Below are 23260 nucleotides of genomic sequence, written 5' to 3' on the forward strand. Positions count from 1 at the left end.
AACTCATCTTATATAGACCGCAACGTCTATGCATATCGTCCAAAATATGATGTCTACGTATAGCTAGTAAATATTTTGTGTTAGATCTTAGTTTAGTGGTATTTTTCTTTCAAACGTGAAAAAGACATTTGAATTCTCCTCCCTTATTTTTCAATATAAGGGATATTAGAGAAGCGGAATTCCAAACATTTTAATCATAACTATATCTCGTCTCTAATATTCGTAAATTTCTTTGCTAACTGTTCCGGAACTACGAATTAGAACTATTAAAAGAAGTGTTTAAAGAAAAACATTGGTATTGCCAAGAAGAACAATAGGCCTCTTAGCGGGGAATAAGTCCCATAAGTTCTGCCGCAGTCCCCTTCAGCAACGATCGTTCCGAGCAAACTCTGCAATTAGCTTTGCAACGGAGGCGGGATTCTCGACGTGAGGGAGATGACCGGTATCTGGTATTAGCCGCATGATTGCAAACGGAAGCTCACAGCGTAACCTCTGCAGATCACTTACAAGGAACAAGACTGAATTAAGTAATGCATGAATGTTGACGTTTTGGGATGTCTTCCAGTTTCTACTTTCTACTTGCTAGAACGCGGTAAAGTCAGCGGTCACACACACACACACACACACACTACATTTAGCCTCGAGTTCTCCAAAATGCTTCAAACAGGCCTATCGATTTTGAAGTTGGGTTTGCGAAATGCTGCAAACAGGCCCGTTGAGCATTTTGGAACGATTTCAACAATCTCTCGTGCACTTTTTAAGATTCAGAGAATAATTTTAAGTCCTCCATCTTAAAATGATTGTGAAACATGCACAGTTCAAGTATAACAGCAAAAGTTAAGTAGCAGGTAGCGGCTCAAAACTTACCAATGTTTGTTTGTAGCTGATAATATTATCTTGCTCGCTGCAAATCACAAGCACTTTCTGCTTCACCTGTAAAATACGGTTTCATAATGTTATTGCACAAATGCTTATTTGCCCCCGTACATTAACAGGGTTTTAAGATTAGTATTGCCCGCCCTGACTTTCGGAATTCTGTTTACCACTCAAGTACCGTATTCATTAAGATGGCGAGAGTTTACCTGTTTTATTTGAGAAATAACATTATAGCCACCACTAGTCATAAAACTGACAGTTGCATCTTTCCACCAAGGCTGCAGACAGTGTAAGCGGCCGACCTGAATATAACACAATCTCTGTTAGCTCGTAGGACAAATATGCCAAGATAAAAGTTTCGGCAGTATGTTCCAATTGGAGTATGAACAAAGAAGTATTATTGATACAAACAGAAAATCTTACATTAGTCCAATCGAAGGTTGTAGCTAATGAAATGCCGTTGAAGGCCAGCATATTTGCGTAGAAGCGTAGAGGGGTGCTCTTCAATAAAGAAACCTGGTGAATAAAAAGATCAGACGATTGGCAAGCGCATTAAAAGAGAATTCACGTAGGATTGAAATACCACTGTAAGTGGACACCCACCCCAGCATAGGCTACAGCTTTAGGTAACTTTGCCATGTCTCCGATGCCTTCTGCATAGACGCTTGCATTGATTAAAACCAGCTTTTCGACCTGTAAATAAAAGATAAAATCAATCCATTAAATGCACACTGTATAATTTCTTAAACAACACATCTTGAGCTATGGATCTCAATATGACCAACACTCACAGCTACTGGATAGTGGTATGCAAAGTCAATTGCAACAGAACCACCGAGGCTTGGTCCAACTAATATCATCGGTCTTCTGATGTACGACTTCCAAAACTGTAATTGAAATGTGAAATCCAGTTAACATAACAAAATGTCTACACCATTGTAGAGAGGCTGAAACAACGTTTAGTGGACCAACGAAAGAATAAGCAAAAGGAAATCACATTGCATAGACACCTGATAGAGGTGATCACGCTTGGATGCCGCGCTGCATGGTGGACGCCTTTCTAGTACAGATAACAAATGATTAAGCGGAATTAAATTAATCACTTGTGGCAAGAAAAGAGACGGGAAGTATACAACTCAATCAAGTCGAAAAACAAAGAGGAAAAGACAGGTAAATAACCTAAATCAGAGAAGCCCCACCCAAGAACATCAACAGCCCAAGCCTCCAACCCAGCCTCTTCAAGCAGGGGGTACACGCACCTCCATTCTAAACAAGAACTAAAAAAGATACAAACATGACGGAACATGTTCAACACGACTTCACATTGTATCGGTCAATCTGCAATTTGCAAGCATTACAAACCTGTCAAAGCAATGGAGTAGAACCACCGGATTGATCTCACTTTGTTTTAAAGGCCTTACACAACTACTCATAATACAACTTTCCGACGACCCTATCTGCAATCACAACCGGCTTCCGCCATTAGTCAATGAATAACTTCAAAGTGGATGAGAAAATTGTGAATCATTTCATCACAAGCCATATACCAGATACAATTCCAATGAATATTTCAACTCAACCACATACTAAAAATCTTGGAACTGCCATTGATCGCAACTAAAGTTAACCAAATTTACTACATTGTAAAATTTGAACTGAAAATATTAAAGTTTCATCTTAAATAAAAACTTGGAAAAAATTAGTACCTTTGGCTTTGGTTATTTTGTGAGTTTTTTTTTTTTTTTTACTGTAACTAGAAATAATTTAGTAAATAAATATTCAGAAACCATATTTTATGACATAGAATATTCCCACCTTATCGAATTGACTATTATACCCCTTGTATCCAGTGAGTTCCATCCTCACAAAAATGGCAAAAGGACCCGTTCCTTTCGTTGAATGACATCGAATAATCCTCCAAATTTTTTAAATATTTTTTTTTGACTTTCGAGACAAAGATGGCAAAAATAAAGAATCCCTTTAATCCGAAAGAACGTGATTTTCGTTCCTCTTCTCCTCACGACGTGCAAGAGAAAATGAAGAAAATAGTGTACGAAAATCATTTATCTCAATCTATCTCATGATAAAATATCATAATTAGTGATACTAAACATACATTTTAGACGTGGATTAGACCAGTTTCCTCTTTCCGCATCAAACTCTCTCTCCTCGCAAATCTTTTTTCCTTTAAAAAGATAACCGATAGCAAACGATAGTTATCTATCCATATCCATTCTGAGGGCTAGAAGACTCGTAGAGCTATTTTAACCTTCCCAAAGTCTAGCTTGTACGCCAGCAACGGTTTTTTAAACTTGAGATCTCTAATTTATAATTTTAAGAAAGTCTCGTAATCTGCTATTTATCACTGGAGCTCCAGCTCGTGATTTCTCCCCACGTAAATTAGAGTATCGTCTTTGTAAAGAAAAGAAATGAGGGACATTAACCAAAAAATGAGAAAGCGATTAGTGGGTTACCGGCACAGGGAGCCTCTCCATCCTCCGAGCCAACGTTCTGGCGTACGGGTCCTTAATTTTTTCAACCTCCTTTGGAAGAAACAATGGGAACCCATTATCTGTACCTGCACCCCTCACACTACGCACCACACCCCTGCTGATCAGACCCCGCAAGCTTCCACCCTTCTTACCCAGCGGCGGCGGCGACGGTGGCTCAGCTCCCCACATTAGCAATACCATTCTGATTCTTCCGGTGATCTTGCAGCAGCAAAGAGAGGTGCGGATTTTGCAGCTGGTTTTTGCTTTCCACTGGAAGTGAAGAGAGAGAGAGAGAGAGAGAGAGAGAGAGAGCCTGCTGTTAAATAAACGACACTGCAAGCGGTGGGATTGCTACTTGGATTGCTGGGATGCTCGACAGCACGGCACAGTGTGGTGGTCAGAAAATTGTCAATTTTTTTCAGCCGCACGATTCTATGAACGGCTTGGATCAGTTTGAGGATCTGGACCCTGATTGTGTGTGGGCTTCTTTATATTTATTTGGACTTATTATCTACTTTATTGGGCCTTCCTCCCAAAGTGGAAAAATAAAAGAGAGGAAATTAAACCAAAAAAAAAAAAAAAAAGGAAAAAGAAAGAACCAGACATTTATAGCGGATTATCTCTCCGCCGGAGGCTGTAACCGAAAATCGGCAGCAATGACGGAGGAGAGTGGCGCTAGGGTTTCATCCGACGTGCCCAGCGATGATTCACAAACAAGGCAAAGGTGCCGTCTTTCTTGCCCCGCTAAAACCCTAATTCCTTTGTCTAATTTAAATTTCGTATTTTTATTAAACCCCAGTGATTTTTCTCTCGATTTTCTTCCTCCGCTTCAAAATTTTATTATTTTAGGGTTTTGTTCATGGATCATAGATTTTTTTGCCCTTGTTCTGGTTGCATGGAGGGGTGTTTTAGGGTTTTTATTATCTTGGGTGCTTTCTCATATTTGCAATTTTGGTGTTGCTGCTTGTGAAATTTGACTATCAATTTATTTATATTTGTAAAATATTGGGGAAAAATAATTTTAGAATATTTGACTTGAGCTACATTTTTGCTTAATTTTTTTAACTGGTATTGGAATTGGAATTTTAAGGATGGAAGGATAAAATTTAAAGTTCATTACTTGAAATAGTTTGGGCATGATGTCTTGGCTTACTGATAAAGTTGCGCGGCCAGTAGCGTTGTCGAAACCATGATCTCCATCGTCCAAAGTTGCTAAAGATAATTGAATTTCATTGTGTAGTTCAAGATGTCTAATTGCGGGAATTATGTGTGGGCGAGCTTGAGCTTGATCTTGTGCGTGTGTGATTGTCTATTTGTGTTTTAAATCATGTGGTTCACGAAAATATGTTAAACCTTTAGCACTTGGTACAGGAAGAAAAGAAAGTGGGATCAACCTGCAGCATCCTTGGTTTCAGCTGGTTTAGCAGTGCCTGGGGCTCTCCCAATGGGAAATGTGGGATTTCTTGGTGGGATTACAATTCCTGGCACAACTCCGGTTACTGGTGCTCTTTCGATGAATGCAATTGCGGCCAGCTATGCTACCATACCTCAGGCATATCAGGTACCTCTGATCCCGCCACAGACTGCCACGGTCATTCAGAAATTAATTCAAGTGAGTTCACTTTTGAGCATTTTCATTTTGCTTGAATTATGCTGCATTTAGTTGGTATATGTGCATGAGGATTGGGAGAAACTTTCGCCATCCACTCATGATTTCTTAATTCTGGGGTATATGTTTTGTAAGCTGCCCCTGCCCCATATGTTTTGGTTTTTTAATCTAATCCACTTATGATTTTATTGTTCTTTTCTTGCTCATAATTCAGTATTCCGATTGATTAGTTTCAAATTTCGTTTTTGTTTTGTTCAATGACTTGCAATCTAGCCGAAGATTCAAGATGAGTTAATAATAGCACGAGAAATTGTTATTAACGATGCAGAGTCTTCAGTTCGCTACAAGTTGACAAAACGCCAAACACAGGAGGAGGTGTTTTTTGTTTTTGTTTTTCAAAATTTGTGTTTCCTAAGATATTTTATTTATTTTTGTTTGAAATGGATGGTTCTTTTCTTTGAGATTGATGGTGTATATTACTCGCAGATCCAAAAATGCACGGGAGCTGTGGTGATAACAAGGTTGGTTTGCTTTCAATGTCAGTTCAGTGCATTTATATTTGTTCGTTTTTCTTGCTTATAGTCATAGATACACATATAATGAATTGCCTTTACAGGGGAAGGTATCGTCCACCAAATTCATCAACTGATGGTGAAAAGCCACTATATCTTCATATATCTTCAGGGGCTCATGTAAGTCAATTAGCTTCATGATTTGGTTATAAAAGTGTGCAATAGATTTGGTTGTTCTGAGAGTTTCTTTTTGTCCATCCATGATTGGATTCTTTTTCTTAAATTATGTGGCATCATCATACGCAAGTTATTTTAAATTTTTCTCATTTGTGTCAACTGTCAAGATTAGATAGTTAAACAAAGATCTCTATAATCGTAAACTTTAGGCCATATCCCCTTTTGAAAAACCTCCTATCTTAGCTATCTGTTAAAGTGTCCATCTTTAATAGAAATTTTCATGGACGAATTTTGATTTGGTTTCATCATAATCATGGCTTGCCAGTTAAAAGAGACAGCAGAACGTATTTTAGCAGTTGACCGTGCAGCTGCCATGGTTGAAGAAATGCTGAAACAGGGTCAGAATCCGACTATGAGCAATGGAGTGATGGTATTATTGCATTATATGTCAGCTTTTATGTGGTATTTAAATTGATGGCATAAGTTCTCTAATGGAATTTGATTACTCAGGCACAAGGTACTTGTGTATATTTGGGCTTTGACGCAGATCCATCCTTGAACATTGCAGCTCGTATACGTGGTCCAAATGTAAGTTACATTGTTCCTCCCTTTTTCACGTCTTATCAGTAACCTTAAAATTCTCTGGGTTCAGTGTGTTCTTCGTGGTTGATACTTTTCAACTCTCTTTCCATCTTTTCTCTTCCTTCCCATCATGCCTTCTCCTTTTCTCCATAGTGCTTGAATTTTGTTAGAACTGGATTTCAGTTTAGATTCTATAACCCTATGTTAGTTAGTGTAGCTCATTTAATTGTTGTCATTCTAGATATCATGTTGAAATTGCTTGTTTAATTGTGTGTATTGTGCACATTTATTAATTATAACCTTCATGCTTGTAAGCATGGTTGATTTAATTCTTTTGAGCAATTTATTTAAAGTTTATTTTGCACATGATGGAGATACGTGATTCTAATGTTTGAAGCTTTCTCTGACATCTCCATACAATTGGGAGAAATTGTTTTTGTGTTGGTGGTGGTCCGATTTTGTATGTGCAGGACCAGTTTATAAATCACATTATGAATGAAACAGGAGCAACTGTCTCACTCAGAGGGCGTGGTTCAGGAAATATTGAGAATATACATGGCGAAGGTTTCACCTTCTTTATGCATTATAATCTTATTACAAGCCTGTTGTTCGAGCACCGGGTTATTTTGTTGGTTATTGTTACGTATTTTCTCTTATTTTGCTTGCAGAAGGACAGCTGCCGTTGCATTTATTCTTGTCAAGTAATAATTCAAAAAGTCTTGAAGATGCTAAGCTTTTGGCTGAAAATCTTTTAGATACAATCAGTGTAGAGTGTGGTGTCTCCAGGTAATTATTTTAATTGGTGGGCATTGCATGGTTAGAAGTGTTCAAGTGTTCTGACTTCTTACCTAATATGACAAAAGGCATGCTCTCTCCCTGTTTTCGTGATCTGTTACATTCATTTTGGGAAATGTATAGTGTGGTTTACCTGTATTCACAAACCTTTCATTATTTATCAATTAGACATATTCATCGTTTCTGCGTCTTATAAAAACATATTTGTTTCACCCAATACGTATAACTTAAATTTGTTATGGTAACAACTTTGAGTGTATGATTCCGCTCATTGCATGAATATCCGGTTTCCATTAGCTAGTTTGTTTTCTGCAGTAGCTTGTTCTTGGGTATTGTACATAACGTTTTGCCATTTTCTGTCATAGGGTTTCATCATCTAAGGTTTATAGTGCTGTTGCACCCCCACAGCAGGTATATAGTGCTGTTCCACCACCGCATCAGTTGGCCGGGGTTCAAAGTTCTGGAATTGAGGTAAAAGCAATTACAAGTTTGGTGTCTCCAACTGTGGGTGCTACACCAGCTCTGGCAGTTTCCTCTGCTGGAACTCCTGGTGTCGCTATTGTCTTTTCTCAAGGGACAGTATCTCAACCTGGAGGATTGTTGAACTGTGCGCAACCTCAGGCGAACATTGGCGGTTATCCCCAACCTCTATTATCTAGTGGAACAAGCTACAATGGATATGCAGGGATATATCCTCAAGTCACACCTTTGCAACAGGTTGCTCTGGCCCTTAGACAGTCATCTTCCCCTATCACTTCTACAGTTGCTCCCACAACATCAGCCCCAAGCACTGAACCAAAGGTGAATGTTACCTCTGGTTCTGAGAAGGAGAAACAGCCTCCACAAAGGCGGAAATTTCAGGAGTTACCAGTTGGTCCTGCAAAAGTCCATCAGGTACGAGTGCAAGCTCCTTGGTTGTTTGTCTTATTTGAGGGACACCCTTGTAGGGCTCATTCTGCATTGTATTTGATCCGAACTGTCTAGGCTTTGGGTCTTCCATCAATGACCATCATTGCAAAATCTCACTAAAATCCTCATCATGTGGCCACTCAATTAAATGGTTATCATTTTAATGTTTCTTGAAATATTGTGTTCGTGTATTTCTTTTGGTTAAACAATGTCATAATGGTTTTGGTTTGTCTAATTTTTTGCAAAGATGATCTTTGAGGGAATACCTAAAAAATAGACAGTTTGGATCATTGAAATAAAATTTGGAGCATGCCCCATAATGTGTCCCCTAAATAAGGTTATGGAAGGGATCCCCCAATAGAAAGGGACCTTAAAAGTAATATGTAATTATACATGTACATGTAATTTACTAAACTTGGTCGAGTCCAAGTTTGTAGAATATAATTGCAGAAAAATAAGTCAGAACAGGAAGTATTTCTTTAGGAATTTTCGTGAGTCGGGAAACAAGGGGCCTCTTTTCTTTATTTAGTTTTCTTAAGTTGGCTGCTATGAGGGGAGTCGTATTTCATGTTGATTGCATAATTTTTTTGTTGAAAGCTTCTTCAGCCTTCATTAGTTAAGAAAGCAAAGACCATTTGTGCTCACAGAAACACTGCTAACTCTAGGTTGAACGTGTTAATGCTAGGTCAATGTAAGGTCTCTTGCTCAGCCAGTTAACTGTCCATATAATATATCTATATCTTAGCTTGGACACAGGAGAGACTAATTTGCCTAACATGACAGTGGTCATTGGGTGGCCTTCCCATCAATTTGACTAAAGATACCAAAAATGACCATGCTATTTTTTCCCCATGCATATATATACTTTTTAGTCATGTTGTGTTTTCTTCAGCAACAGCTTGATCATTTGGATAGATGGATGCTGATAAATGTTGCTTTTAGTTAATATTTTGTCATTATAATGTAGTTGAATCTTGTACTGACTTGCAATGCTCGCTATTCCAGGTATTTTCTCTGACTTTCTATGAGGCCGATACTGAACCTCTCTATTGGGCCACTGGTCTGTATTTTTCACAGGGTTTTCATTTCGGTGGTGCCATTGGGGTTCACTTGTGGTTGGAGCTTTATTCTGCGGACAACTTAGACTTCTTGCTGTTTAGTTTAATGTCATATACTTAGGATCAAGTTACAAGAATATATTTTGTTTTCTATTTGTCATAAGTCAATCCAGTGTTGGATTTCTTCATTTCTTGACGAGCATCCTAGTGTTTCCTTCTTGTGCTGTCACCAGCAGCATGCACAGCCAAACTCCTCGAGAAGAGGTACCCCATCACAACCATTGCCAGCTTCACTTGGATTTCATGAGAACTCCATGGTTTCGATGATTCAAGAGTTTGAAATGCAAATTCTGAGCTACTGATACTTCCAGTTGCATTGGCTTAAAAGCGGCATTGGTGTTGATGGTTGAAAATTGGCTGTGGATGCTGGTGGGTGCCACTCATGGAATGTTTTTTCTGAAAGCAAAAGGTACTTGTACAGATCAAATTCCGTGGAGCCATTATTGATCTGTACTTGCTCATGGAATCTGTGGAGCAAGTATAGCTCTAGACTTGCTCATGAATATCCTTTTCCTTTGGTACTCTTCCAAGATGTAGTTCACAACTAACCTTCAATTACTACCTTTATGAACTTAGCCATTTAGAAATGTTAATATTACTGTGCCTTAAGAGAAACGTGATACGCATGTGGTTAAGCTATAGAACAGTTTGTAAACTTGTTCAATGATATGAAATCATTTTTTGGATTAATTTTCTTAGTTGCAACTATTAATCTTTAGATTATTCCTCATTTGTTTTTCACATAAACATTCACTTTTTTCTGGTTATTGAGCTGTTAGTTTTTGTTTTTGGTTTCTGTTCTCCCTAACTGACTGCAGGATTTTGGTGTGAGAAATGTATCCACGATGCCAGCTCCAAAGAAATTGGTCCAGCCGGCATCAAATGGAATGCCACCTCCCCCACCTAGAACCATGCCTCCACCTCCACCTCCACCAAAATTTACGTCATCAACACAGGCTGTTAAAGTGCTTGACAAGAACATTGCTCTGAAGAAAACAAAACCTGATAATGTTCCTGGTAAGCATGAGCTATGAGTTGATGGGATTAGAAAGGTTATTCGTGTGTGTCCGTGGGTGGGGGTGGAAATTAGAAAAATGGTGGAATTGTTTATTGTCTGCTCATTTCTTGAATTCTGTTTTGATTAACTAATGATGTATGGAGATCTGAAATGTTTTGGGTTTTTCAGATACTCTGGTCAAGCTAATGGAATATGGTGACGATGAAGATGATGACGATGAGGAAACTAATGAAGAATTACCTAATAACAACTCCGTTCCAGTGACAGCTCGAAAGCCTTTCTGGGCCTTATGAGTTACCAATTAGCATAAACTGGTCAGTTCTCGGCAACAAACTAATGTCTTCTGCTCAGAATTTCTGAAAATACATGCCAATGAATAGACTATCCACCAGTGCGGTGGGCTAACATCGACATTAGAAGGTTAAAAGGCAATGAGTTTTTAATGTTTTGTGTTTTTGCAAATTCAAGATGTGTTGCTCTCGGCATCATTAGAGTGAATGGTAATAGTTTTTATGTGTTGTAGTTTACTGGGTAGTTTTGATTAGATAGTTAGCTTGTGAGTGTAACATTCGCTGCCAACGGTTATATAAAGAATCATTAAGATCGAAGATGTGTATCGATATGATATGAATTCACGATGAATTTTCCGCGGTTTTGTATTTGCCTTTCAACATAATTCATGTTCTGTTCGGAACAATGCAGTTGAAGAATAAATACCCTTTTAATTAAGCATTTGCATATTTGAAACCTTGGATAGAACAAACTGAATCTGTCCAGTTGAAGTGGCTTTTTCCAGGATTTGACTATTTTCGACTAATCGAGACCATAATCCCTTTTACGAAAAGGGATTTCTGAGCTTTCTTTTATCTTGTCATGCCTACCAATGTTTATTTCTGGTCGTCTGAATGAATAAAATAAGCAAGGACGTGCAAAAAGAGAGAGACAAATAAAACCTACATTGTCGGCAAGGAGAAATTTTTAGATTCGGCTTTAGACCGAACCATGTCACTGGTCACCCATCCAATCATTGATACAACGGTCCAGTCCCTCTTGTCTGACGGGTACAACCGATCTCATGCGGGTTCTACCACCTCGTCATGTGTTGTACACAGCTGGCGGATACAAGAACTTCTCCATGACACGAGACAAATATAGGTTAGATCAAGCAGTTGGTATGGGGTCTTGGGAGGCTTGACTCGGACCCTAGAGTGCCTTAGGGCTTCTTCTCAGCCACAAAAATAAGAGAAACGGCAGCTCTCCATCAATGTCCCTAACCACCGCTAGGGACTACCATTACCTTGAATTGATGGCATTTCCTAACAAAAGCAAACTTTTCCGGGGACCTACATGTAATAAAAGTTAGCAGCCCAGTCCTGTCAAATGTCAGTTGGCAAACTATGTCAACCTGGACTGGACGAAAAAATGAAATACATTGCGACCAGAAGCTTGCGACTCCATTTTGACAAGTCTTGCTGAACAATCTTACCACGACTTGGACCTCGACTTCGAGGGGAAAACGGGAAATGCAGCCGGAAATATGTTCACGTAACTCTGTCTCACTCGTCACGCAACTTCCTTTACCTTGTCTATGATATCTTGTTTGTGAGTAAAACGCTTGCTCAATTGATGAGTGAGATAGAGACAAGGGTGTGTATCTCGGTTAAATGGAAAGTAGCTCCCCAAGTTCAAATACATTAAACTTTCAAGCCTTTCTAGAGAAATTTTTCGTGCAACCTGTGATTTATCACTACATGTCTATCTCACGCATCATGTGATCTGACGATGAATCGCTAATTACACGAGAATTTCTTCTTTCTATCACTTTCTGAAACTTTAACCTTGGTATTGTAGTTTTGAGTTTGCAGCAGCAGCTGAAGCAGAGAGGACTAATCACAGAATCACCACCCAAATTTGACAAACTTCAAAAAAATAAGAGAAACAGATTCACCGAAAGCACATAAAATTTCGAATGAAATTCTACTTCATTCAATCTTATATCAGTTATGACATCCAATGCAGAGGTCACAAAAGTGAACCGGATTCATCAAATAACAACGTTACACACACGAAAACATACATGAGCAGCAGAGTGGAACGTAAAATCAAAATATGTCCTCTGCTGAAAATAATAACAAGACAATGGTGACTACACCATCTACTTTGCTGTCACCTCCTGCTGGAATTTTGTAATGATTTCGGGGATCCCTCTAAGAGATCCAAGAGGTAATTCTGCAAATCGTCCGCACTGTACTTGATGAGCTTGTCACTTATGTCATTCGAATGTCTTCCCACGAATGTCCTATAAGCTTGGATTACATTCAGGGACGCTGAGATTTGCACATCTTTTCGAAGCTGAGGATCCGGAATGAGCCACGTTGTTTGGCTCTTGTAGATCTCCTCGAACGCAAGGTAAAAGCTGCGGAGCCTTTCCTTGAGGAGGGTTTTTGAGACAGAATTTGAACCGGGATTTTGAATGCCCTCCTCTTTGAGTAAATTAAGGATGGAACTCCAACTAGATCTCTGGTAGTTCATAGCGTGCCGTTGAACTTTCCCGTTGCACTTTCTAAGCCAGCTGTCTCCAAAAATGAGCCTCAGTTCATCCCCCTTAACCTTCTGAGCCATGTAACGTAGATTGTTCATCAAAAATACGTGTTGCAAGGAAGGATCCTTATATAACCTGGACTTCTCATCAAGGTTGCCTTCCAGAGTTGAAGTAAGTGATCGGAACTGGTGAACCATTAGGGAAATTCTGCCTGGAGAATCAGTGGCTTTGTTTTCCTCTTCTGAGGTAGGACTCGTGTCAGGAGACAGCAAAACGGAATCAGCATCATCGCTCTCCTCGAAGAGAAAATGAAAAGTCTCTCCATAGTCTGTGAGAGTCCTCAAGTAATTCATCACATATCTGGTGAGAGGATGTACTCCTCCTCCAGCAACAGGGTTAGTCGAGGGGTTTGATGCAATGGCGCTCTCGAATTCACTAAATGTCGCCTTCACAGACTCACCCAATTTCATCAGAACCTCATGACACTCAATTCTTAGAGAAGAACCAGCCTCGTCCGCATATAAAGCATCTATATCGGGAAGAACATCTGCAAGCACCTCATACATGTCAAGAATGCGGAACAACTTTTCTGGTTGGTGGGGGCCAATAGACATGGCTTCACCAAAATTCAGAAGCTGCAGCATTGAAGCCTTTGATGCCTCAACAAAACAATCCAAATAAATCGGTCCCAGCTCCCCAAAAATCTGATCGCTGAGCGATTTCTCGCTAGCTAGATAAACTCGCACGAAGATCTTCATACCCCAGACCCATCTTCTGATTTTGGAATTCAAGCAGCCCCACTCCATCTTCAGCACATCCTCAATACTCAGCTTCTGGATTTCGAGAATGGAGAGGCACTCATCCAATGCCTCCTTTCGGATGATGCTATAAGCTTGCGTACATTCCTGATCATAATTGCAATTGAACATCAAATTTGCAATGCCTCTGAGCTCAGGAACTACATCGGGATGAACCAAATCAATGATGACTTCCTCAGACGCTCTGCTAACACTATCCCTTCGAAGTGAGTCCTCAATCGATTCGTCCCCAAAAGAGATTATCGAGCTTCCATCCATAATATCCTCTTCACAAGAACGAAAAGACATGTGCTCGGGTTCAAAGGGTTGCCTGTTCTGAACAAGCATGTGCTTGAACTCTTCCTCTAGCCTAGCCATTGCAGTCTGAAGAACATCATGAGCTCTATGCAACACCTCGCACTCTTCATCATTTTTATCCAAACACGACGCTTCCAATCTTTCGATCAACCTCCGAGCCTCCTCCACAGCCTTGACATACTCCAGAGACTCATTCGGACTCGAATCCCATATCATAGACTGATCAGCCTCCCACCTCATTATCCTCTCCTGAATCGAATTAAGGCGATCTGCCACCTCAGTTACCTTCTCATCAGTTCTCTCACCGAGTCTGATCATGCTGGACAATTGGGTGCCAAGATTAGCCAGAACCTCCCTTTCACCATCTGTAAGGTTCTTCTTCGACCCCAATGCCCTCGCTATGTTCTTCGCCGCAGCAATCAAATCGCAGTCTCCTTCCATTTCCGGGTTCACAGATTTACAATCCCCCATAACCATACAATAAACACACCCAGAAATGAACCAACAAATCCAACTCAAATCTTTCCGGTTTTCGGATCAAGAACAAGAGTTGAACTTCAGGCCCTTCCTAGTTCAAAATCCACCACTGTATAAGAAACAACTTCAGCAATTGAACCAAAACCCTCCAATTTCTTCCAAAATTCAGAAAAGCAAAAGATACCCCTTTGGTGAAACAACTCCAAAAATCAGTACTTTTGAATCCACTCAAGTAGTCTATGTTGAAAACTGGCAAAAACCCAACGAACAACACTCCAAAAACCAAGTAGGAATCCAAAAGGCGGCTGAGGATGAGAAGTCCGGCAAACAGCAGGATCAATCTTTTTATTGTCAAATTAGAAAAAAAAACAATATTTTATTGTTAAATTAGGAAAAAAAACCAATATTTTATTGTTAAATTAGGAAAAAGCACCAATCTTTTCAAAAAGTTGGTCATCAGTTGCATCCCAAAGTTGAACAGAAAAAAGCAAATTAACAATAAGGTGCAGAAAATCCCAAAGTTGAACAGAAAAAAGCAAATTAACAGCGGAAAAAATGCTTACCTCTTTCTCTTCGCAGGATTCAAACTTTTTGCAGGTTGCAGATTTGCAATACATACAAAAAGGGAAAACAAAGAGACCCCAAAATTCAGCTTTAAAAATGGTTGAAGCAAAAGATCTGGCAGCCAGTAACAGCAGTCAAGAAACTGTGCGGATATAACGGTGTAATTTTCTTTCAGGAAAATACAAAGAAGCCCAACTTTCTCGGATAATTTTGGTTTCTATACTTTTCTCCAATTGAAATCTTTGGACTTTATTGTTTTTATTTTAATACCACCACTTGGGGGCTTGGATGCTTTGACCTTCTCGGTTTCAGTCTACCGTCTAACTTGTATGCAGACTACGATGCTTAACAAAGAATATTTTCAACGACCTATTTGAAAACTGAATATTGAATATGTGACGATTATTTTATGTATTATTTAGAGGATATGGATTTATTCTTAATTTCTATGTTCGTGTTTTTGAATTGAGAGATTTAAACCACTTAATCTTAATCGTAAGACTTTCATTAGTCACTACACTGATGTACTTCATAAAAATTCAAAAAATTTGAACAGTTCGGATCTTTTTCTCTTTTAAACAGTCTAAATTTCTCAATCCACGACTCTGAACGTAGAGATCCGGATTACAAGTATAATACTAGTCTTTTAATTTTTCCATAAAGATAAAAATATAGTATAAAGTTACTCAGTTACCATGGTGGTGTCTCCACTTTCCATGTGGACAATATTTAATAAAGCCGTCCATTTCACATATTTCGATTTATTTTGATAAATCACACCTACCAACTTCTTGTGCTTGAAGAAAATTTCCACAAACCAAAAACCTCTGCTTTACTATATTTTTGAAAACTTATATAACTAGTTTTCGTTTACATAATTCATGCCAAATTAATTTTTAAAAATAATACTAGAGTCATCAAAATTAGTTATTAAATTTGTTCATTAATTGGTTTGTTAATATTAATGTGTATATTAATATTCTAATTAATGTACTCGAGCTTGGTAGTTTCCACTACATGTTTAGAGTTAAGCCCTGAGATTTAACGGCGGACTTAAAAAACAAACTACAGAGGCTTTAATAATTAGATTTCTCGTGGATAGATTCAAATGAATTAAATAATGACATCATTTTGCAAACAAAATTCAATGAAATTTCTTTGTTAGTTTAAATTTGCGTACATACTACATTCATATTTGCGTAGTTTTTTTTTTTTTTTTAAATGCTTATGTTTTCTGCTACGTTTGAATAATTCATTAAAATACTAATTTTTAAAATCAAACATAACGCGTATTAACACTTGCGAGTGTACATATTTTTCACACATGAGTGTTTCACATATTTTTCAAGAAAGCTATATCATCATACTTTTAACATACTATAACTATCTTGTATTACCAACACTAGTGGTACTCAATTTTATAGCGTAAGGTACATGTATTTCCTTTTAAAACAAAGTGGTATTCATTTTTATTTGTAAGTGAGAGGTTTTAAGTTCGATTCTCGCCAAAAGATGAATTTGAATGATATTATTGAAATTTCATCTTGACAATTAAGTATGCAAATAGTTTCGAATTGAATTGAATTTTTGTAGAGATGGTCTATAAGGTACAATTTTAAAAAATAGATAGTTCAGATTATTGAAGTTAATTATAGAGTAAGTCCTACAACTAGTCCTCATTTTTTAAAATAATGTGGTTCCCATCCCTTATATATATTTTTTCTTTTCTGTTTTGTTCGTTTTGTCCGTTTTGTCAAACAAAGTATCTTCTTTCCTTTCCAGAAGACAACCGTTTGAATAAGTTTTGAATGAGAAGAGGACAAGTCATTCTTGTCCTCTAAAAATGTTTTGCTTCCAACCAAACTCAAAAAGTCCCAGTCAACCTCCAAATTCATGAATTTGTAATGTCACACCAAAGACATTTCTAAGATGCAAGAGTATGAAATCCAAATGAAGTTCTAACCGAATAGTACATATTGAAAGAAAAGTGTTGTTTTTTTTTTTCACCTAGTTTTATATCTGCACTATTTTTTAATAATATTTTATTTATTACAAGTTCACTTATATGTAATGACACATCCCGACCCAGAAAGTCCACTTGGACCCTGAATCGAGCTGTGATGGCCGACACCTGGAAGGTGACGAAGCCATAAAATGTGATAGTGTATAAAAAGTGAATGAATTTGAATCTAAAATTGTCTAAATACCAAAGTGCGCTACGAGTGGGAGCGAACCCATTTTACACGCGATGTCAGAGCATAAGTAAGGTACAGTAATGTGGGTAAGAATCATACCCTCAGAAATATCCATCAATACTAAGATTCGCTACAGATTCTTGTCGATACAACTCAGCAGCTAAAACCTGGAGGGCACCAAACAGAAGGTGTGAGTAAGCAATAAACCAAGCTTCCCAAAGTTACTACCTCTCTAAAAGTAATGCCCCTAAATGTAAAACCCGTATCGTTTTCCATAAGACAGTACAACATATATACATATATCCAAACCATACTCAGAAATGACCAAAACCACGGTTTGCCATCAAATCCACCATACATTAATAAGTAGGCCAAATGAACTAAATCAATACAAAGTGATATATCAGTCAGAGTCATCTAAAATGACATGTACAACTTAACCGTATCTCATCAATCATGGCTAGCATATAAGTCGGAGTCACCTATAGTGACCTGTACGACTTATCCATATCTCGTCAATCCTGGCTAGCATATAAGTCGGAGTCACCTATAATGACCTGTACGACTTATCCATATCTCGTCAATCCTGGCTAGCATATAAGTCGGAGTCACCTATAGTGACCTGTACGACTTATCCATATCTCATCAATCCTGGCTAGCATATAGCTCAATAAGTATACCTGCACACGAGTCGGAACCACCTAAAGTGGTCTGTACGACAAGACTGGGTGTAAATAAATACGCTCGAGTGCTACGATCACGTGAAGACTGGACGAATAATCGCGGGTCACCTACGAGTCGGAACCACCTAAAGTGGTCTGTACGACAGGACTGTGCACCTACCTTGGATCCAAGGTGAGCGTAAGGTGCGGGAGGTGAACATCACGTGAAGGACTGTATTTTATGGCTACCAGTACGACAATATCGAAGTTGCCTAACTCATAACTGTAGTCATGCTATAACGCAATCGATTCAACTAGTACCATAAACTCACCTGAACTTACCTGGGTGTCCTGAATTCACCTTTGCACTTGAAAGCATTCCCAATAATTATATGCAAGTAATATACATATGGATATATCATGATGCAATCTACTACTCAACCATGTCGTAGCATTTTCAATTATAAACAATATGGTGTGAAGTGTACAATCAGTAACGCCCTACTCCCAAACTACTTATTTTCAGAGATAATTATCCATGACAACCCAATTAACTCTAATTTAACTAACTAATTTACAAAACTAAAACTTGTCTTTACCAATTTCCTTCGCATTACTCAATTTCCCAAGCAAGGCTTTTGTCTCAAATATTTTATGGCTGCATCTAACGTCTCGTTAGACTGCCTACGTACCCTAAATAGGGATCAAGCCATTCGTAGTTCATATAGGTACTTCAAGCATTCACAATAATTATATGAAGGTAATATACCTAATCAATTTAAAAGTGTCGATAGAACTCTCAATAATATGCACAATAAAAAGGAAAAGATCCACTCACCTGGAGTCCACGCTATACTTCTCTAGCGCACGCATCGAGACGTCCTGAATGATCGGTCCCTGTGGCCAATTATCAAATCACATCTCAGAACTCTTATCTGTAGAATACGTAATTCACATAAAACACAACCTCAACGACATTCTAAAATAGTTTGATACCCATTGACCACAAGTCAACCGTCAATCAAAGATCGACGGTAGGGTTTACAACCCTGTATAACTTGACCCGGAAGATCTGCATATCAGATTTCCAATCCGTAACTCCCAACGATCCACAATATGTTTCTAGAATAACATATTAAAATTTCATTACGATCCAACGGTCAGATCTCCGCCAATTGCCTAAAACAAGTGGTCGTGAACATTTATTTTACTAACTTACAAATCCAATTCAGGAAGATCCGTAAGTCAGATTCCCGATCCGTAAATTCCTATGATCTTTAAATATTACGTATTATAATGTATCCAATTTTGGTGACGATCCAACGGTCGGATCATCGATTCACATTTTTATCAAGTAATGTATCGTAACGAATTTAGGTTCCAACTACCAACCTATGTCATTCAAATGACAAAACTGAATTCAAGACATTTGACATAGCCTAAAAATAACATTGGCGGCCCACTGGCCAAGCGCCGCCGCACGCGCCGCCGCGGGTGGCGGTCGGCCGCCCCGACTCGCCGGAAAATCCAACTATTTCCAAAAATTCTCAAACTTCACAGAAATGAAGATCTCAATGAGTGGATCAACTTTCATACCTGCCACGAAGTCTAAAAGTGGACGGAAGATGGTCAATTTTTCCCACGAAGCCGGTGGGTGCCTAAAACTTCCCGACGTCGATTCGTCGTCCACGGTGGTCCAACGGGGTCAAGGTTGGTTGGGTTTTTCTCCTGGGATGATGGGCTACAAAGCCCAAGTGGTGGCATCGGCCATCGCTTTGCCGATTTGCCGGAAAATCGAAAAGGGTGGCCGGAGCACCATTGATTTTCGTCAACTTTCGTGGCCTCAAACCGCCCCATACCATGGTTAATCAAGGTGGTTCTTAGGTGGGTTTTGTAGAGGGGAATGAGAGCTTCAAGATGGTGGTGGTGGCATCCAAAAACTCCACCGGAATTGGCCGGAATCGGCCTTGGAAGATGGACCCGCAGTGGGTGCGGGTGGACGGAAACCACCTCCTTTTCTTCTTTTTTTTTTTTTTTTCTTTCTTTCCTCCCTCCATTTCTGATTTTGGGCCTCCCCCACAAAATGGGGATTTAATTTAAATAAACACTAAACCTTGAATAACCAATTTCAAACGTCCGTAACTATATCGTTATAATCCGGACTCGCAAACGGCTTTCGCCTATACGTTTGTACCAAAGAGTAATACGAGGATATGCTTAAGGAATAAATCTCACATCTCTCAAGTCGATGGTCAACGGAAGTCAAAGTCCTTGCCTCTAGGGCAATTTAGTAAATTCAAGCTTTTAAAATAAAATAAAAACGTAAAATTTGGAACGGATTGTCACATGTAAAATGACCGATAATGACTTTAAAAGATATATAATACAAATAGATTGGATATGGAAAGGTAACAGGTTTCCTAGACCTACACTAAATTTTGAAACAATTAAGTAAGCCGAATTTGCAAAAAGGCATAAAGCATGAGGATATAAGGAATTCTAAAACGAAAAAGTGTGCATGCCATTTCCAATTATAGGGTAAGAAACTAAAAATCGATGATGATTTGATATTTATGGTAGTTATTGGAGTGTATAATCACATATCAACAGAGCATTTTAAAGGTTATTCATTTACTAGTAGATTATTATCGAAGGATATTTTGTTGTTCCGGAAATAGCATTTCAATTTTTTTAGAAATAATAGTGGGTGGAGAAATATCATATTAAATATTATTTTAGGAATAATAGTGGGTTTAAAACTAACGTTTTAATTTTTTTTTAAACTTTTATATGGTTGGTTGGATTATAATGTGAATGGCACACTGAGTGAGTCTAGCAGCTCTATAGTTCACTGCAACATCCCATGAAATATTGGTTGTGATAATGTGCTGCAGATGTAAGATATGTTACTTTAATTAGCATACAGCTAGTTGGAAAAGGGCCAAGTTTTTAGAATCCCCTTCTCCCCAAAGAAAACCCAAAATTTTAACTAGAAAACCAACTATTTAATTAAACCTATAGATAAATACAATTAACCGAAGTAAGTGGTCCAGTAATAAGGGCGCAGACTATGGTTCCCCAATAAACAAAAAAATGTGCGAGGTCCCAAGTTCAATGCTCCGAGCTGGTGAGTCTGTTTGACTATGGCCACGAGCACTTAGTGAAATTCCCCATAGCCTATTTGGGCCCGAAAATGGTGGATAATCGTGACTTGCCACCAGTTGTCCCTCTTTTTTAAAAATAAAAGAAAAAATATGGATAATTACAATTATAACACTATCTAGGTTAATTTATATGAGAATCCTTCAGTAATTAATTTCCATCACTAATGGTTTGACTATAACTTATTCAGATTAATATAAAAGGTAATGCTAGGGAGATCGAATTTTTAACCAAATTTTGTAAACTAAATGATTTGTTGTTGATGATTGAATTATTATTTAAGTGTTAATTAACGTACTTATTTCTTATTAGTGACACATAATTTGATTTGCAAATTTGGTTTAAAAATTTGATCTCCCTAGTATTATCCTAATATAAATGAAGCAAACGAACTTTGTTTCGTTTCTGGACTTAAGGATTGGATTCAATCATCACCACGACATAGTCAAGGAGTGGCGCTTTAGTTACTAGCGAATGCTTCCCCCTCGAGTTTCCGGTCCAATTTTACATGCAAATGGGAATCGGCAGTCGCTTCAATTTAAAGAATTTTCATTACTTAAGCTTTATAAGGTTACTTATAATGTAATGGAAGAAAGCATCCAAGAACAACACAACAACGGGGTTTGTCTCAATTCTCAATTTTAATGTAATGGAAAAATTTGTTTATAACCTCTCAATTTTAATGTAATGGAAAAAATTGGTTATAAACAATTTGGAGAGTTGAGAAGTGCTTTATTGGCTTAACTCATTTGTTTATGCAATATATGCCTATATATGGGTATTGATAGTTATAGAAACTATATATTGGTGCTAATCTTTGAAAAAGGTTACAGAAGATCTTGCCAAGCTTCAAGATTTACAGTGTGAAATGCACGATTCGATGGGGCCGAAGAAAAGAAAATATATTTACAAAAGCTTTTGCTCCTTCAAACCCCTTGAGTAATATTACTTCATCAATGACAAAACCCTACTTTATGTTGAACAAATAGGTTGGGCTAATTATAATTGTAGTTATGAGAAGAAGACCTATAAGAAAATTGTTAAAGTATCTTCAATTGGAGGTGAAAAATGCATTAAGTTAAGGTATGTTGTATTTTTGGTTTGCTGAAAAGTTCTCTAATAGATGAGATATAAAAAATTATTTTGGTCGAAAAATGTAAATAAAGATGTAACTTTACTTCCTTTGAAGGTTGGTGTAGTCAGTCAAAGAGAAAAAAGTAAATGGAATACATCTCTCCTATTGAAGATGATCTTCACAAGCCTTACAATAGAATATCAATAATATGATTTAAATTCACCTTTAATGAAAATCGAACATAAGACCTCACTTACAAGTGAAGAAAAATACTACTAGACCGTAGTACTAAGTGACATCAACAAAGAGGTTATGTGAGGAAGATTGTTAAGAGTTGTATGATTTAATGTTCGGGAAGCGTCTACTGTTGTCAATAAGGGGATTACATGTTATGGTACAAACGGGTCAAAATGACCCATTAAAGTACTGGCAATAACGCGAATGACGATGTTGCATCGAATATTAACATCATCAATACCATGCACCTCATCCATTGAAACTCACTTGTGTACCAAGTTCGGGCGACCCGAAACTATGGATCCACTTCTGCAGAGCTTTGCATGTTTGCCAAATGGGCCTCCTCATCTGAAAATCACTTGTGTGCATAGCAACAAAGCTCTTTTGGATAAGTTGAGCCCAAAACTTGTGAAGGAGACAGAGTCCTTACACATTCCCTTACAACATAACCCACTAAATCGTTCGTCTCAATTCTCAATTTACATTTTGTTTAGCCCAGCAACACGGTTCAAGCATTGTAGATTCAGACTCCGAGGTCGGATTTTGAACAAAGCATATTGTTGTTCGAATATTTGAATCATCACTTGACACTTTGAATAAGAATCAAACACCCCCATCAATTTATTTTGATAAATCACACCTACCAACTTCTTGTGCTTGAAGAAAATTTCCACAAACCAAAAACCTCTGCTTTGCTATATTTTTGAAAACTTATATAACTAGTTTTCGTTTACATAATTCATGCCAAATTAATTTTTAAAAATAATACTAGAGTCATCAAAATTAGTTATCAAATTTGTTCATTAATTGGTTTGTTAATATTAATGTGTATATTAATATTCTAATTAATGTACTCGAGCTTGGTACCGCATATTTAGAGTTGAGCCCTGAAATTTAACGGCGGACTTAAAAAACAAACTACAGAGGCTTTAATAATTAGATTTCTCATGAATAGATTCAAATGAATTAAATAATGACATCATTTTGCAAACAAAATTCGATGAAATATTTGCGTAGTTTTTTTTTTTTAAATGCTTATGTTTTCTGCTACGTTTGAATAATTCATTAAAATACTAATTTTTAAAATCAAACATAACGCATATTAACACTTGCGAGTGTACATACTTTTCACACATGAATGTT

General features: G+C 37.8%; 3 protein-coding genes across 9 annotated transcripts; 1 reads left to right on the forward strand and 2 right to left on the reverse strand.

The window, feature by feature from the left end:
* Positions 1-170: 170 nt before the first annotated feature.
* On the reverse strand, positions 171-3767 carry LOC103955788 (putative 2-succinyl-6-hydroxy-2,4-cyclohexadiene-1-carboxylate synthase). 2 transcript variants are annotated; one of them, XM_009367689.3, is made up of 10 exons: positions 3351-3767; positions 2239-2333; positions 2056-2153; positions 1887-1936; positions 1668-1763; positions 1480-1569; positions 1300-1392; positions 1083-1178; positions 868-933; positions 171-492 (listed from the first exon to the last, which is right to left on the reverse strand). In XM_009367689.3, exons 1-10 carry the CDS (start codon positions 3567-3569, stop codon positions 364-366), a joined length of 1032 nt encoding a protein of 343 aa, XP_009365964.2. In that variant the 5' UTR covers positions 3570-3767; the 3' UTR covers positions 171-363. The 2 variants fall into 2 exon arrangements, with proteins under 2 accessions (XP_009365964.2, XP_048433957.1); XM_048578000.1 differs by having other exon boundaries at positions 288-502.
* A 124-nt stretch (positions 3768-3891) lies between these two features.
* Positions 3892-10696, forward strand: LOC103955748 (protein RIK). Of its 4 annotated transcripts, XM_048577998.1 has the most exons (13): positions 3899-4092; positions 4740-4980; positions 5251-5352; positions 5464-5498; positions 5594-5669; positions 5992-6096; positions 6177-6254; positions 6719-6812; positions 6917-7034; positions 7409-7514; positions 7665-7937; positions 9889-10087; positions 10257-10696. In XM_048577998.1, exons 1-13 carry the CDS (start codon positions 4025-4027, stop codon positions 10379-10381), a joined length of 1620 nt encoding a protein of 539 aa, XP_048433955.1. In that variant the 5' UTR covers positions 3899-4024; the 3' UTR covers positions 10382-10696. The 4 variants fall into 4 exon arrangements, with proteins under 4 accessions (XP_009365928.2, XP_018505075.2, XP_048433955.1 ...); XM_018649559.2 differs by having other exon boundaries at positions 3893-4092; positions 4740-4929; positions 7409-7937; XM_009367652.3 differs by having other exon boundaries at positions 3901-4092; positions 7409-7937.
* Positions 10697-12051: 1355 nt separating this feature from the next.
* Positions 12052-16849, reverse strand: LOC103955749 (exocyst complex component EXO70E2-like). Of its 3 annotated transcripts, none has more exons than XM_048578002.1 (2): positions 14786-16849; positions 12052-14331 (listed from the first exon to the last, which is right to left on the reverse strand). In XM_048578002.1, the coding sequence occupies exon 2, from the start codon at positions 14220-14222 to the stop codon at positions 12255-12257; it is 1968 nt and encodes a 655-aa protein (XP_048433959.1). In that variant the 5' UTR covers positions 14223-14331; positions 14786-16849; the 3' UTR covers positions 12052-12254. The 3 variants fall into 3 exon arrangements, with proteins under 3 accessions (XP_048433959.1, XP_048433958.1, XP_009365929.2); XM_048578001.1 differs by having other exon boundaries at positions 12052-14527; XM_009367654.3 differs by having other exon boundaries at positions 12052-14563.
* Between the last annotated feature and the right edge of the window lie 6411 nt (positions 16850-23260).

This window comes from the organism of the source record quoted next, unplaced genomic scaffold (genome assembly GCF_019419815.1).
Source record: "Pyrus x bretschneideri cultivar Hongxiangsu unplaced genomic scaffold, Pyrus_bretschneideri_v1 Contig12, whole genome shotgun sequence".
NCBI classification, from domain to species: Eukaryota; Viridiplantae; Streptophyta; class Magnoliopsida; order Rosales; family Rosaceae; genus Pyrus; species Pyrus x bretschneideri.

Bases quoted from the DNA above. Each gene is read 5' to 3' on its own strand.
- LOC103955788 (XM_009367689.3), bottom strand. From the start codon at position 3,569: ATGGTATTGCTAATGTGGGGAGCTGAGCCACCGTCGCCGCCGCCGCTG. The intron at 1,570-1,667 runs GTGAGTGTTGGT...TTTTATTTACAG, and splicing joins CATACCACTATCCAGTAGCT to GTCGAAAAGCTGGTTTTAAT. The intron at 1,393-1,479 runs GTGGGTGTCCAC...TTTATTCACCAG, and splicing joins AAGCTGTAGCCTATGCTGGG to GTTTCTTTATTGAAGAGCAC.
- LOC103955748 (XM_009367652.3), top strand. From the start codon at position 4,025: ATGACGGAGGAGAGTGGCGCTAGGGTTTCATCCGACGTGCCCAGCGAT. The intron at 5,670-5,991 runs GTAAGTCAATTA...ATGGCTTGCCAG, and splicing joins ATATATCTTCAGGGGCTCAT to TTAAAAGAGACAGCAGAACG. The intron at 6,255-6,718 runs GTAAGTTACATT...TTGTATGTGCAG, and splicing joins CTCGTATACGTGGTCCAAAT to GACCAGTTTATAAATCACAT.
- LOC103955749 (XM_048578002.1), bottom strand. From the start codon at position 14,222: ATGGTTATGGGGGATTGTAAATCTGTGAACCCGGAAATGGAAGGAGAC.